At 33.5% G+C, this 13,433-nt stretch overlaps 1 protein-coding gene across 4 annotated transcripts; it reads right to left on the bottom strand.

Annotated features, from left to right (window-relative positions):
• Nucleotides 1-478: 478 nt before the first annotated feature.
• On the bottom strand, nucleotides 479-3,753 carry LOC145159271 (uncharacterized). Of its 4 annotated transcripts, none has more exons than XR_013737590.1 (4): nucleotides 3,646-3,753; nucleotides 1,498-2,984; nucleotides 1,116-1,351; nucleotides 479-1,034 (listed from the first exon to the last, which is right to left on the bottom strand). XR_013737590.1 is itself a non-coding variant. In XM_079078209.1 (4 exons), exons 2-3 carry the CDS (start codon nucleotides 2,954-2,956, stop codon nucleotides 2,192-2,194), a joined length of 387 nt encoding a protein of 128 aa, XP_078934335.1. In that variant the 5' UTR covers nucleotides 2,957-2,984; nucleotides 3,646-3,753; the 3' UTR covers nucleotides 479-1,034; nucleotides 1,116-2,191. The 4 variants fall into 4 exon arrangements, 1 of the variants encoding a protein (XP_078934335.1); XR_013737592.1 differs by having other exon boundaries at nucleotides 1,116-1,330; XM_079078209.1 differs by having other exon boundaries at nucleotides 1,116-2,508; nucleotides 2,887-2,984.
• Nucleotides 3,754-13,433: the final 9,680 nt, after the last annotated feature.

Below are 13,433 nucleotides of genomic sequence, written 5' to 3'. Positions count from 1 at the left end.
AATGTAAACACAAGAAACAAATTTGGTTTTTGGTTTTTCTTTTACCATACATAAATAATTTTGTGTGATCACTCATTTGATTAATAGATCAAATATGTAGAATCTTTGCATTTAATGGAAATGTGGTCGCTCTTAAATCTTAATAAAATATAATAATAATTGAAGTTACTATTGTTAAATATAATAAACACACAAGCTCATAGGTGTAGAGAAGTAACCAAAAAAACATGCTTATAAATATGTAAAATTAATAATATGAAGGCTCAAAGAGTTCCACAGTACTTAGCAATGTGGGAAATCTAGCCTACTTTTCCAATCTTAAAAGTGTAGTGATATAGGTAATTTGTCCACGTTCTTTAATTCGGAGTTTTAACTTTTTTTTTATCACATGTTGAAGGGTAAAAATTTAGAAATGATTTGTCAGGACACATTTCTTCATTCATGTTAATAATCTTATACACTTTTAAGTGCGAATACATCCAAAGAATTGTGTATAGTTGATTGATTTCTTGTAGTGTGATACACATATATGTATATGTGCGTATGTATACACACTCACACATATTTACATACAGTCATACACATACACACATGTGAGTGTATATATAGACACATATACATAAGTTCTCAAACATCAAAATAGAAATAGAAATAGAAAGCTCAATAACATAGATGAGGATATCATAGCTACTTTCACCTTTCATCCTCCACAACTCTCTTAGCTTCCCCAACTTATATATATGAATGTGTCTCAAGTTGCTACTGTGTTTTTCAATTTCACCAACACAACTCATCTCGATGTTAAATAACATTTCAAAGCTTCCACAATAACTAACATGAAGCTCTTCCAGACGACCCAACAAAGACATGTGATTGATTGGAAACAGATTCACAAGATTATTATGCTTCTTCACTTCAATCTTTCTCAAAATGCAAGTATCAACTTCGTCACTACTACTAAATTGATAAGGCCATATCTCTTTCAGCTTATTCATCCTCGCAATTAACAATATCTCCAAATTTGGAATCAGCATCTGCACAGTAATTAAGACATGTTAAACATAAATAGGGAAATACAGACTTTCATTACAAAGACAATCCTAGTATAGAGGTACCTCTTTGTTAAAGATAGGTTGAACTGCAGAGATATTATTGGGATGTTTGCTCAGGATAAATGCTAGTGAAATCAGGAAGACCATCAAGTATCAACTCCACCAGCTGTGGTAGCTCAATTACATTAGCAGTGTTGCAAAGACCTGTCAACTTTGGTAGACTATCCAAACATAGAAACTATAGCTCCTCCAGTTTTCCAATTGTGGATGGCAATTTTCTGATGCCACAATGTGCAAAACTGAGAAATTTTTCATATGCTAAAACTTCAAGATTTTCCATTCTTATCATAAAACTTTTCAGTAAACCTAAGAGACTTATCTCCATACATAAGTCTCAAAAGTGATAGGTTTGGGTACTTAGAGTCACTAGGAAACTCAGACATACCTGTGCAAGTAATAGAAATTGTTTTGCAAGATTCTCTCATTTCAGCTATACTCCACTTTGAAATATCACCATGGTTGATTATCCATGAAAAGTCACCTTTGGCAACTCTACCTAACACAAAAGCTAGCAAAGATCATGTATTTTAACACACCCGATGTAATTGCTATCCGTCAAAAAAATTGTATTTTTAGGATTCTGCACACATGTTTTTGTCCTGTCTCTCGCATCTCCCACAACAGAAACACCATTTAACAATTGTAGGGCCTACAATTGTTTAATCGGAGATGCGAGAGACAGGACAAAAACATGTGTGTAGAATCTGAAAAAATGCAAATTTGTTGATCAATAGCAATTACATTGGGTGTTTTAAAATGCATGATCTTTGCTTGCTTATGTATGGAGATAGACTTATGTAAGAAGATAAGTCTCTTGTGAGTTCCTCAATTGGAATATGAAAGTCATCAGGAAACAAACCACAAAGCACAAAAATCCTTTTCTCCTCTTCTTTTTTTAAATAGGTATATCTTATCTCAATGAGTTTAACTGCAAGGGGCTTGTTGAACAGATAACATGTTAGTCTTTTGTCCAATGACCACCTTCACAATCCAATCAAACATTTTCTTATCTTCTGCAGCCTTTTTCAACTGTTCCATCATTGTGGTTTTCCCCACACCTCCCATTCCACATAGGGCTATCACTTGGCTCGTGTGATCTTGTTGAGGAACTTGAGTGCATCCTTAACGCTTTTCTCTCTTGATTTCAAGTAATTTTGGGCATCACCATCCCACAATGCTGAAGTAGATGCGTTTTGAGAATTCACTTTTCCAAGAAGTTTTTGAGGATCACTCCAAATTATCTTACTATTTTCTTCAATAAGACTTCCCATCTCCTCTGTAATCTTGAACACATTCCTTCCTGCTCGATACCTCATTTTCAAGTTAAAACATCCATTCCCTGTACTTGAAATGATTTGAGCATCTTCCCTAATCTTTTCCACATCTTTTAACCACCCTGTTGCACGAGCAAGTATCCCCAGATTACTTATGTTATTTGTTTCCATGTGATTTTTGACATCACGACTTGTACAATCCGGTTGCTTCATTCTAGTATTCATGTTCTTAACATGTTTTGTGGAGGAAAATAGATAATCTAGCTGTTTTTTTGACAAGAACCATTAATGATTCAACAATAGGACTAATGATTGCAGATACAAACTCCATCTTTCAATATTCATGCTCTTAACATGTTTTGTGGAGGAAAAAAGATAATCTAGCTGTTTTTTTGACAGGAACGATTAATGATTCAACAATAGGACTAATGATTGCAGATACAAACCCCATCTTTCAATATTCATGCTCCTAACATGTTTTGTGGTGGAAAAAAGATAACCTAGCTGTTTTTTGACAGGAACCATTAATGATTCAACAATAGGACTAATGATTGCAAATACATACTCCATCTTTCAATATTCTAGCTTTTACATAGACCTGCAAACCATGTAATGCAAACCATGTAACAGATATAAAAAAGGGATGAAATTGTTAAAAGTTATTACTTAGTATACAAAAACCATGGGTATTTCAATATTAATTTGCAGAACTATCTTTATCCAAATATCATGTATAACCCATAGATAATTAACATTATAGATATTGCCTTCAGGATTTAAGACACATAACATATTTAGTAGGTAAAATAATGTGTATGTAAGTTCATAGTTAATATGATGTTTGTCTTCACTTGTCAACTTCACCTTTGTTTTCTTTAAATTGATTGAAAGCGGGAATAGATTGTTAATTTCACCATCGTGTAAAATTGAAAAAAGATGAGGAAGAAATAGCGTGCCTCGAAATAGGGGATTTATTAGGGCTAGAACTGATATCTACATAGAAGTATCCGTCCTAAGAAAACCATTCCTCTAAACCATTGTTCAATAATCAAAAGAGGGAAATTGAGGAGGCATAGTTATCCATTTAAACATTTAGTTGAATTTATCCGTAGACCATTCACAAACAATCCACAACGAGTAGCAAAGAAAACATATTTTTTCCAGATATATACTTTCGTCAAGGATCGATAGATCCACAACAAAAACAACTAAGACAGGTGATTCTTTAACAAAGAGAAAAACTTTCAACAAAAACGTACCTCGCTCTACTAGATGCGCTTGTGCTAATGCTTGCTGTTTTGTAAAGTGTGTTTGTGAAAGTAGTTCGAATTGTGATGAAGAAGCCCAATACATCAACAGTCCCACTGATTGCTTTATTGAAGCATAATGTCAGTTTACACCCTTGAAGATGTGATATTTTTCATATACACGACATATATTCCTCTAGTGTTGGCGCATCACTTTCCAAGAAAGAAAAGAGAGCCTGTTAAAAGTTTCAAAATAATTGTATTTGTTGCAAATGATTATTAGTTGGTCTAATATTTCAAAAATATTATATTAATTTCATTTAACAGCGAAAAAAAAAACATGTGTTTTCTTGTTTATTGGCGAAAAGCAAATTAAAAGAATGGTCATTGTAGTTTGAAGTAAATTGTAAGTTTAATCTTTATCGTTTCATATGGACGGACCCTTTGGTTTGGTTTTGTTTCGAGTTTGGTCACATGCCAAGTTAAAATGACAATACGTCACTTATCATCTTTTTCTTGTATAATTATCATATTATTTTGGAGACATTATCCATCCATCCACAATGCCCCATTATCCCTCTGTCTCTTATGTATTAGAACTAATGTGCCCTTCGGTGAGCCCTACCTATTACGATCGACACGATCACCCGCTAGGACCGCCACAATAATTCATTATTATAAATTGTTTCTAGAAGTTGATTATTTAAACCCAAAAATCAAACTTTATGAGTTTTTCATGACAATAACTCTTTATTCTATTATAGTTTATATTATATATGTGATAAATTACATGAATGGTCCTTTTGATTTTGGTAGTCTACGTGTTTGGTCCCTTATTTTTTTTTAACTTAGACCATCCTATAGTTTTTTTTTCGAATTCAGTCCCTACCAAACATTAGAATATTATTATCCTTTTTCTGTTTCTTTTTTAGTACTGTCATTAAAAATAGGTCCCACAATCACTCTCTTTCCTTATCAACCACAACCACATTTATCAAGCCATATTTATTTGTAAACAAATCGTTGTTAGCATTCTTACACAACCATATTTATCAAGCAAAGTTTATTCTTAGATAAAACTTAGCCCATATAAAGAACATTTTCCATTACATCAACGATTTGTACCCCATGTCTTTATCTTTATCTGCTTATATAAAACACATATATCAAAAAAGATTGATTAAGGATTAGGGAGAATAGTTGATAAGATTGATTTACTTTCCTTATTTCTCCTTACTTACGCTTCCAAAAACATTACCATTATAACTCATTTCGTCTAGTTTCTCCATGCAGATCAAACCCATGTCTACTAGTTTCTTGTCAGAAAGCTCGTCGATACCGTTCGTTCATAGATTAAAACCCATTTTCTTTTTGGATCGTTATCGTTAGAGAGAGGAGGAGAGTGTTAGAGAAAGAATAATGGGTGATTTTTTTGGGCATATCAGTAAGCGAGACTTCTGTTAGTAGGGGTTTTGAACCGATAGGACAAGAAAAATGGGTGAGATTTTTATTCCCCGAAAAACTCACGAACTATTCGACATTCCGGCGAGGTTGTTCAAGAAGAAGCCAATAGATTTAATCTACCACTTCTACAGTAAAGAAGTAGAGAAAAACAAGGTACTGCGAGATGCGAGAGAGTATGGTGAGAGTGAGGTCTTTTCCGATGAAGGCTATTTCTAACGATGGTGTTTTTTCGGTGAGAGATGGGGAAGGAAAGGAAATATGGTGATCTTAGGATAGCACAATAAAATAGGGTACCCATTAGGTAAAATGAGTGTGATTTAAAGTGGTGGGTGAGACCCACAAAATTTGTAATACAGTGTTGTTTACTAAAATACCTAATAAAAATTCTATTAAGGGTAGTTCGTACATTTTAAGTTGGTTAGGAACCAAAATCGTAACTAAATCAAACTAAAAGGACACTCTGAGTTACAATAAAAAGTTAGAGACCAAGTAAACATAATAAATATGCCCTAAATATAGTAATTATTCATTATACTATCATATATTAAATTGACATTGATTAATCATAAATATAAAACAATATGTTTTAAATATAGTTTTCTTATTTTAATAAAATAACACCTAATTAGAATTAATAATATACAAATAATTAATTTGGTTACAGTTTTGTAATTATATATTTTATAGAGTTTTTATACATAAAGATGCAAATAAATAAGTAAAAATCTAATAAGTTGAAAGGTATTTTTGACAATCTAAATAAATTAAAAATATTGTATGGTATATATTTTTGGGTGTTAAAAATAGTGTAGGTTGGAAATGAAATATTATTTGCATGGTTGGCCCAATAAAAAGGAAGTTGGGTGACAACCCGGGTCTCATCACAATGGCCCTAAAATTATTTTTTTGGTATTTTATATTTAATATAAAAAATATGTTAAAATATTGTTAAATGTGCCTTTATTTGAGTTAGTTAACAAACATTTCTGTTCATCTCAAGCCCAAATTCGAATCCCCTTGTATGTAATTTTTATATTGATATACAAAGGTTTTTAATGATTTATGTAGTATATAAAGTTCCTATATTAGATTCATAAGTAATATTTCTTCTTTTCAACATACAGACTTGGCAACGTGGTTTCAAAATATCAAGTTTTGTTTTTTTTTTTTTTTCAGATATCTAGTTTTAAAAAAGAATGTTTAATGCTAATAAGGTTGTTATATTTAAGTTATCGAAAGGTTGTAGTTGAATTCTTAAGTGGTAACTATGTTTGGCTTTCAACAAATATTTTTATGTTTAAATCCATGTGAAGTTTTTGTAAATATATCGTCACATTTCTAAATTTGTTAATAAAAAAAATGTATAAATTTTTCATGAAAAAATGCAAATGTACCGGAAGCAACACATGTACTAATTAACACTTTGTTAATTTTAACTCAAACAAGACCATATGTTAGTTTTTATATACGACATAAACACATTTTCATCATGGTAGTCTTAAAAGAACATTGTAAGACATTATTTATATTACCTTCTAATATATTTAATCAGATAAATTTATATATGAAATGGAGTCGTTTGGATATTCCGGTTTGGTTCTCTTTTTTAAGACCAAACCAAACCTAAAAAAACCCAACATTTTTAACCGCCAAAATCAGACCGACATACATTAAATTTAGTTATTTGGCTATAAATTTCTGAACTTTGAATGGAATCATTTTTTGCTTTTGTCAGGGCCTCAAATTGGTTTGCACCGATCCTAATTATTCATAACGTTTTTTACATTATTTAGTGTATGGTTGAATATGGTCTAAACAATCTATATAATTGTTCATTTTGCTTCATGTTAATATCAAATACACTTGTGACATATTGAAAATTAGCGGTGGTTTTTTTTTATTGATTCAATAACGGGTGATATGGTATTATAAGACTATAATTGTTAGTAGTAATTGTTAGAAATTGAGGTATAGAAAGGCTTGGAATTCTGAGAATTGTGTTAAACACTTTCAGATTAAAGCATTTGGGTGGTACTCCCAATATTCTTTAATCGGATAAGACTCAGAGAGACAAGAAGTTAGAATGTTTTGATGATAGTTTCGTATGTACCTGAAATGAGACCAAAAACCGACTTTATGATCTTTGTCTAAAACTGTCATATGACAGTTTCAAACTGTCATAAAACTATAAAAACTGACATAAAAACGAAAGTTTAGATAAGGGTCAAACAATGGTCAATTCTCTGAAAATCCGATTTTCGACCCCAGGGGCTTTGCCCCTTGGACCCCGCCAGGGGCTGTCGCCCCATGGATCCCGCTCCCAGGGGTGCTGCCCCCGGACCCCCGTTCGTTTAGGGGCTTCGCCCCTAAATGACAGTGTACTTTGAAACTTGATCAAACTTAAACAAGTGTGTACTCCACACCTTCCTTACTTATTTAATATTTATCAAGATCACTTTTAGTCAACAAAGTAATCCCATTACACTTAAATAATATTGATGATAACAAATCACCAACAGTAATTGAGCACACGGTGAGTTTATACATGTTTTTGTCGACTATTAGAAAAATAGATTAGGAATAATCGTATTATATATATATATATATATATATATATATATATATATATATATATATATATATATATAGACACACACGCACTACGAGGACGGGGTATAAACATGAAATTTTAGAAAATGAAGGGTGAAAGCGATATTGTACAAAGTTGAAGGTGAAGGGATGAAAGTGATATTTTTAAAAGTAAAAGGATGGAAAGTAATATTTTATAAAATAGAAGGATTGCAAGTGACAACTTATACAAAGTTCAAAGATAAAACTTGAACTTCCCGCATTAACGTACTTGTACACTGTGCATAAGAGTATACACTTTTAAAATTATTTATAATGTGTTATTCAGTAACTTTATCAGTGTTTACTTAACCTGTAACGTCTCAAAAACCATCGTAAAACTTTTTGATTTTCAAAGTCATTTTCATAAAACCACGTAACAATCAAACATTGTTTTCCAAAATACCATGACAAATCAGAGTATCAAAACATCTCTCAAATCATAAAAATCAGTAGGATGATAAGTATGATCAAACATTTGCCTTCCCCCGATCATCTGAAGTACCTGAAACATTGAAATCCACAACTGTAAGCCAAAGGTTACTGAGTTCCCCAAAATACTCCACACAACAATACAATAACAAATACGAGACATGCATATAGGGTTTGTTAGCCCGTGGCCTCAACCCAACTATCCAAGGATTATTGGCATATTGCCTCAACCCAGCCATCATGGGTTTGTTGATCTAGCGCACGAAGTTGTACCACCTCAACCCAACCATCCAGGGTTTGTTGGCCTCCCGCCTCAACCCAACCATCCAGGGTTTGTTGGCATATTGCCTCAACCCAACCACCAATATGACGAAATATGCAATAACAGGACATACAGATAATCATAACAATGATACTACATCCAAAGATACATAAACACAATAAGTGGTCCGACCTTGGTGCCTTAGACCCATAAGCATAGTGAGAAAACTCACATCAAAGTCCAAAAGATAGCTTAACTGATCCCTAATCCAAATACCGGCTCTAAAGGTCACCTACACAACCACATGAACCAAGCCTCAATCTACTACTCAAATTACTCCATTTGACCTAAAGTCAAATTTGGTCAAAGTCGACGGTTAACGGTCAAAGTCAATACTCCAAGGTTACTTAGTCATTCGTCAAGTCGTGATCATCTGTTGCTCATGTCGTGACTTAATAAAACAAAATAGTCGTGATTCTTCCATTGTCACATCATGACGCCCAAGCGGCCACGTCATGACGACGCTCTGGACAGAAATGAGCTTTAAGCTCTTAATCCTTTAAGCCTTGCAATTCAGACCTTCCAAAAGGCTTCCTCTACCCTAGAACACCATAAAGTTCGTAGCTTTTTGTACATGTATGTCCAATGCATGTCCCAAACACAAGCTAGGGCACAACAAGGAAGGAATAGGGTAAGGATCTCATGAAAGAGTCCCAAAACCTAACCATACTTCATATCCAACACTTATCTCAGCAAAGGGACATTGGAGATCCATAAAGTTGAGAACTTTATGGACCCCTATCATTATATCAATCCTAAACATGAAAGATGGTACATGAAAACCTAGATCTAAGCTTATAGACTCATAAATCATTGAGCTTGGAAACTTACAAGGGCCCAGAAGGTGTGAAAATGGATCGTGGTGAATCTTGAAAGTTGATTTGATGCACCAATCTCTATCTCTCCTTCTTCTTTGCTAGAAAACACCCGAATGGAGCTCAAAATCATTTACGGAGGATTAGGGTTTCAATGGCAAGTGTTAGGAGGTGATGGAGGCTGAGGGTGGGCTAAACCTAGCCCTCACTTCCTTTAAATAAGGGAAAGATCCCCGAAATTAGGGTTTTTAGTAAGAGTGATTTTCAAAGAAGATAACATCCATAGAGTTATATATTTTATGTGTTGCAGGAGAATAACATTTGTAACCCATTTGATGTGATGAATACCCAATAAAGATACACTTAATAGATTTGGGATCTAACTTACTACAACTCTGAGAGTGATTGTGTATAAAATGCAATGCAGCCAAAGACTTTAGGATCAAGAAGACTGGTGAATTTTGTATGAGGAAATAAATTCAGGATAGTTTGACATGGAGTTTGCAAGTTAAGAACCCGTGAGGGTATCCGTTTATAAGGTAGGTGGCTGTGAGAACATCTTCACCCCATAAGTGTTTGGGAACTTGAGTAGAAAACATGAGAGATCGAGCAACTTCAAGGAGATGTTGATTTTTTTCTTTTAGCAATTTCATTTTGTTGAGGGGTGTCTACATAGGATCTTAAGTGTAGGATATCGTGTTGAGTGAGATAAAGGCTAAGAATAGAAATGAAGAATTCTTTGCCGCTATCCGTCTTAAGGATTTGAATCTTGGTGTGAAATTGAGTTTGAAACATAGAATGAAAGTTTTTAAAAATTTCACCCACTTCTGATTTGGAATTAATGAGATACACCTAGGTTAACCTAGTGTGATCGTCGATAAAAGATACAAACCATTTTTGTCCAGTTATAGTCTTAACTCGTGAGGGACCCCACACGTCGCAATGAATTAATAAAAATGGTTTGGAAGGTATGTATGGTATACTATGATAAGTGTTTTGAGTATGTTTTACGAGTTAGCAAATTTCACAGCAAAGAGAGTTGGGACGTTTATTAATAAACAATGAGGGAAACATTTTTGACAAACACCAAAAATTAGGATGACCGAGACGATAGTGCCACAACATGATATCACTATCTTTATTGGAACGAGACTGGTTATTTAAAGAGAACAAGCTGAATTGTTGAGATGTCTCGACAGAAAGAGCGTCATCCTGTAAGACATAGAGCCCATAACACGTCTTAGCACTGCCAATCATCTTCCCTGAACCCAGGTCTTGAAACACACAAATATATGGGTAAAACTTAGCCACACAATTGAGTTCACATGTAATTTTACGAATAGATAGTAAATTATATTCCAATTTGCGTACATAAAGAACAGATTTGATGGTTAGATTTGGGTTTATTTTGACTGAACCCACACTCACAACTTTGGAGGATGTTCCATCTGTAATTTTTACTGTGTGATGTTTTGGACTTGCATGAAACTCAGAAACAATGCTCGGATTTCCTGTCATATGATCTGATGCTCCAGAATCAAGAATCCAAGGGTTAATATGATTTTTACTGACCATAAGGGCTAATGAAAGGTTACCTTTAGTGGTCAACAACCCTATACCGGGAGTGGTGTATGGTTGAATGGACTGACTTAGAATTTTCTGAAGTGCCTCCAATTGTTCTTTGGTGAAAGGAGATGACTTTGATGTGTCCCCTTTTCCTTCAACAACACTTGAAGGAGTAACAGCCATATTTCCATGAGTTTCTTTGTCTTTCCATGATTTGGTTTCCAATCAGTAGGTTTTCCATGAAGTTTCCAACATGTTTCTCGATAATGTCCAAATTTACGACAATGTTCACACCATGGTCGTCCCTTTTGTTGTCCCCGGGCATCAAGAGCAGACGAATCTTGACTTGATGGATTAGGGGAAGCACCAAGCATGACCTTTTTCCTGCTCTCTTCCTGTTGAACCTTTGAGAATGCTTCCTTGACATGAGGAAGAGGCTTGATACTCATGATCCTACTCTTGACTGCATCTCTTTATTGAGTCCATGAAGAAACTTGAAAGTTCTCCTTTTCTCAACAATATTCCGGTATAGAGTAGTGTCATCAGTACACTTCCAGGAATAGGTTTCAAATAGATATAACTGTTGTCAATACCGAGTAAGAGTGTTAAAGTATTGTGTGACAGAGATGTCTTCTTGGTGGAGGTCATAGAGGGCGGCTTCAATCTCAAAAAGTTTTGATGTATTTTCAGAACTGGAGTAGGATTCTTTGACAGCATCCCAAAGCTCTTTTGCAGTCGGATATAGAAGAAAGTTTTCTCCTATATCATTATTCATAGAATTAATCAGCCATGACTTAATCATGTGATTATCAAGCCTTCTATGTTTTGTACTTTGGATCATCTGATTTTGGAGTCTTGATCTCTCCGGTCAGATATTCCTCCTTTCCTTTTCCACCAATATACATCATCACAGATTGTGACCATTGAAGAAAGCTATGGCCATTAAACTTGTGAATGGTAACAAGAGATACGGCTTCATTACCGTGAGAAGATGAACCAGAGATGTTGAGGTTATTGAGGGTAGAAGGATGTGAAGAAGCATCTGATGTGAGACTGCTTTTGTCACCAGCCATGAGATCTGTTGAAGAAAGAGAAGGCTAGAACAAAGATAGTTGGAAGAGATGAAGGTGAAAAAGAGGCTTCTAATGCTCTGATACCATGAAGCTTTTGGAATGAATTGATCTATTACTCACCAAAGGAAAAATGTCTATTTATAGGCTAATTACAGAGGATATCCTAGCTGTACAATCAAACCGAACAGCGATCACCCCTGGTGAGTAACAAACCATGAAGCAGGGACTAAAATTGCAAAATAATTTAATGGACCTAAACCAAAAAAACCAGAAAAGCACATAAACACATAGACCATCCGTGATCTGTTCAAGGTATCATTTCTTATAAGTGGATTTTTTTAATATTCAATTATTTCTTTAATTTCTTTTTCTGTAATATTCTCTTTTCCATATATAACTCCATAAGCTAATTCTTCTGAAGCTGGAAAGACAAAATAAATAACTAGGTACCTAATTTTTTTAGTTTATTCATTTGCATAGATCATTAAAGTGATTTATGATAAGCATGGTTATAAATTATATCAAATGCCTCTTTTATTCGGTTTTAGTTAAATTAACTAAAATGGATGGTGGATTAGACGGATTGTGAGGGAAAGAAAAAATTGATTGATAGATATATATAAGTCATATCAACTTATTCTTAATTCTTTGTTAAGTAATATGAAAATGGAAAAAATATATTTTATTGATGTCTTTTTTGTTGACGCATTCTTTTTATTGCCTAGTTTGCTAGTTTGGCTTACTAAAATTCGGATTGTTGTTTAAACGATTTTTTTTTTCTGACATGGAACTAAAGAATATGAAACTTTACCTAACTATATGTAGTGTGTCAACTAAAAATATATAAATACAATTATATGTGACAAAAAACTTCCATTTACAATTTTTTTTTTGGTAACAGAGGTGTTCTATTTGAAAATATTAAATTGAAGACATTAAACAATCATAGAGTCAAACGTCAAGATTATCAGTTATGGGAAAATCTTGACAAGTAAAATTCAAAGTCGAAAGTACAATGCTATAATTGGGTGGATCTTCAAAGTAAAGTACAGACAAGTAAAATTCATAGTTATAAATCTAGGTGAAATATTTGTATATTTTACTGTTTATATCATGCTTGCATTTGTTTATGTCTCACATTTATTAACTTTTTTAGTTTAAAAGATGAGACTAACCATTATCATGACCACCACGTCCACTTCCAGTGTCGTACTTTGATTCTGCACGAGACACGCGTGAAATATATGTTGATTGTGAAATATATGTTGAAAACTTATGTTACAAAAAAAGGTTGTGAATGGGAGTCTTTTGCCACATAAAATTATATTTATATATTTTTAGTTAGCACACTACATATAGTTTAGGTAAAGTTTCATATTCTTTGGTTCCATGTCAGAAAAAAAAATTCTTTTAAACAACAAACCAAATTTTAGTAAAAGCCAAACTAGCAAACTAGGCAATAAAAAGAATGCACCAACAAAAAAAGACATTAATAAAATA

This window comes from Lactuca virosa, chromosome 2 (assembly GCF_052849685.1).
Source record: "Lactuca virosa cultivar CGN04683 chromosome 2, Lactuca_virosa_CGN04683_v6, whole genome shotgun sequence".
NCBI lineage: Eukaryota > Viridiplantae > Streptophyta > Magnoliopsida > Asterales > Asteraceae > Lactuca > Lactuca virosa.
The sequence above is the reverse complement of the archived record's forward strand: the minus strand, read 5'-3'. Positions and strand labels throughout refer to the sequence as shown.

Bases quoted from the DNA above. Each gene is read 5' to 3' on its own strand.
- LOC145159271 (XM_079078209.1), bottom strand. From the start codon at position 2,956: ATGGAGTATGTATTTGCAATCATTAGTCCTATTGTTGAATCATTAATG. The intron at 2,509-2,886 runs GTTATCTTTTTT...CTCGTGCAACAG, and splicing joins TCCTGTCAAAAAACAGCTAG to GGTGGTTAAAAGATGTGGAA.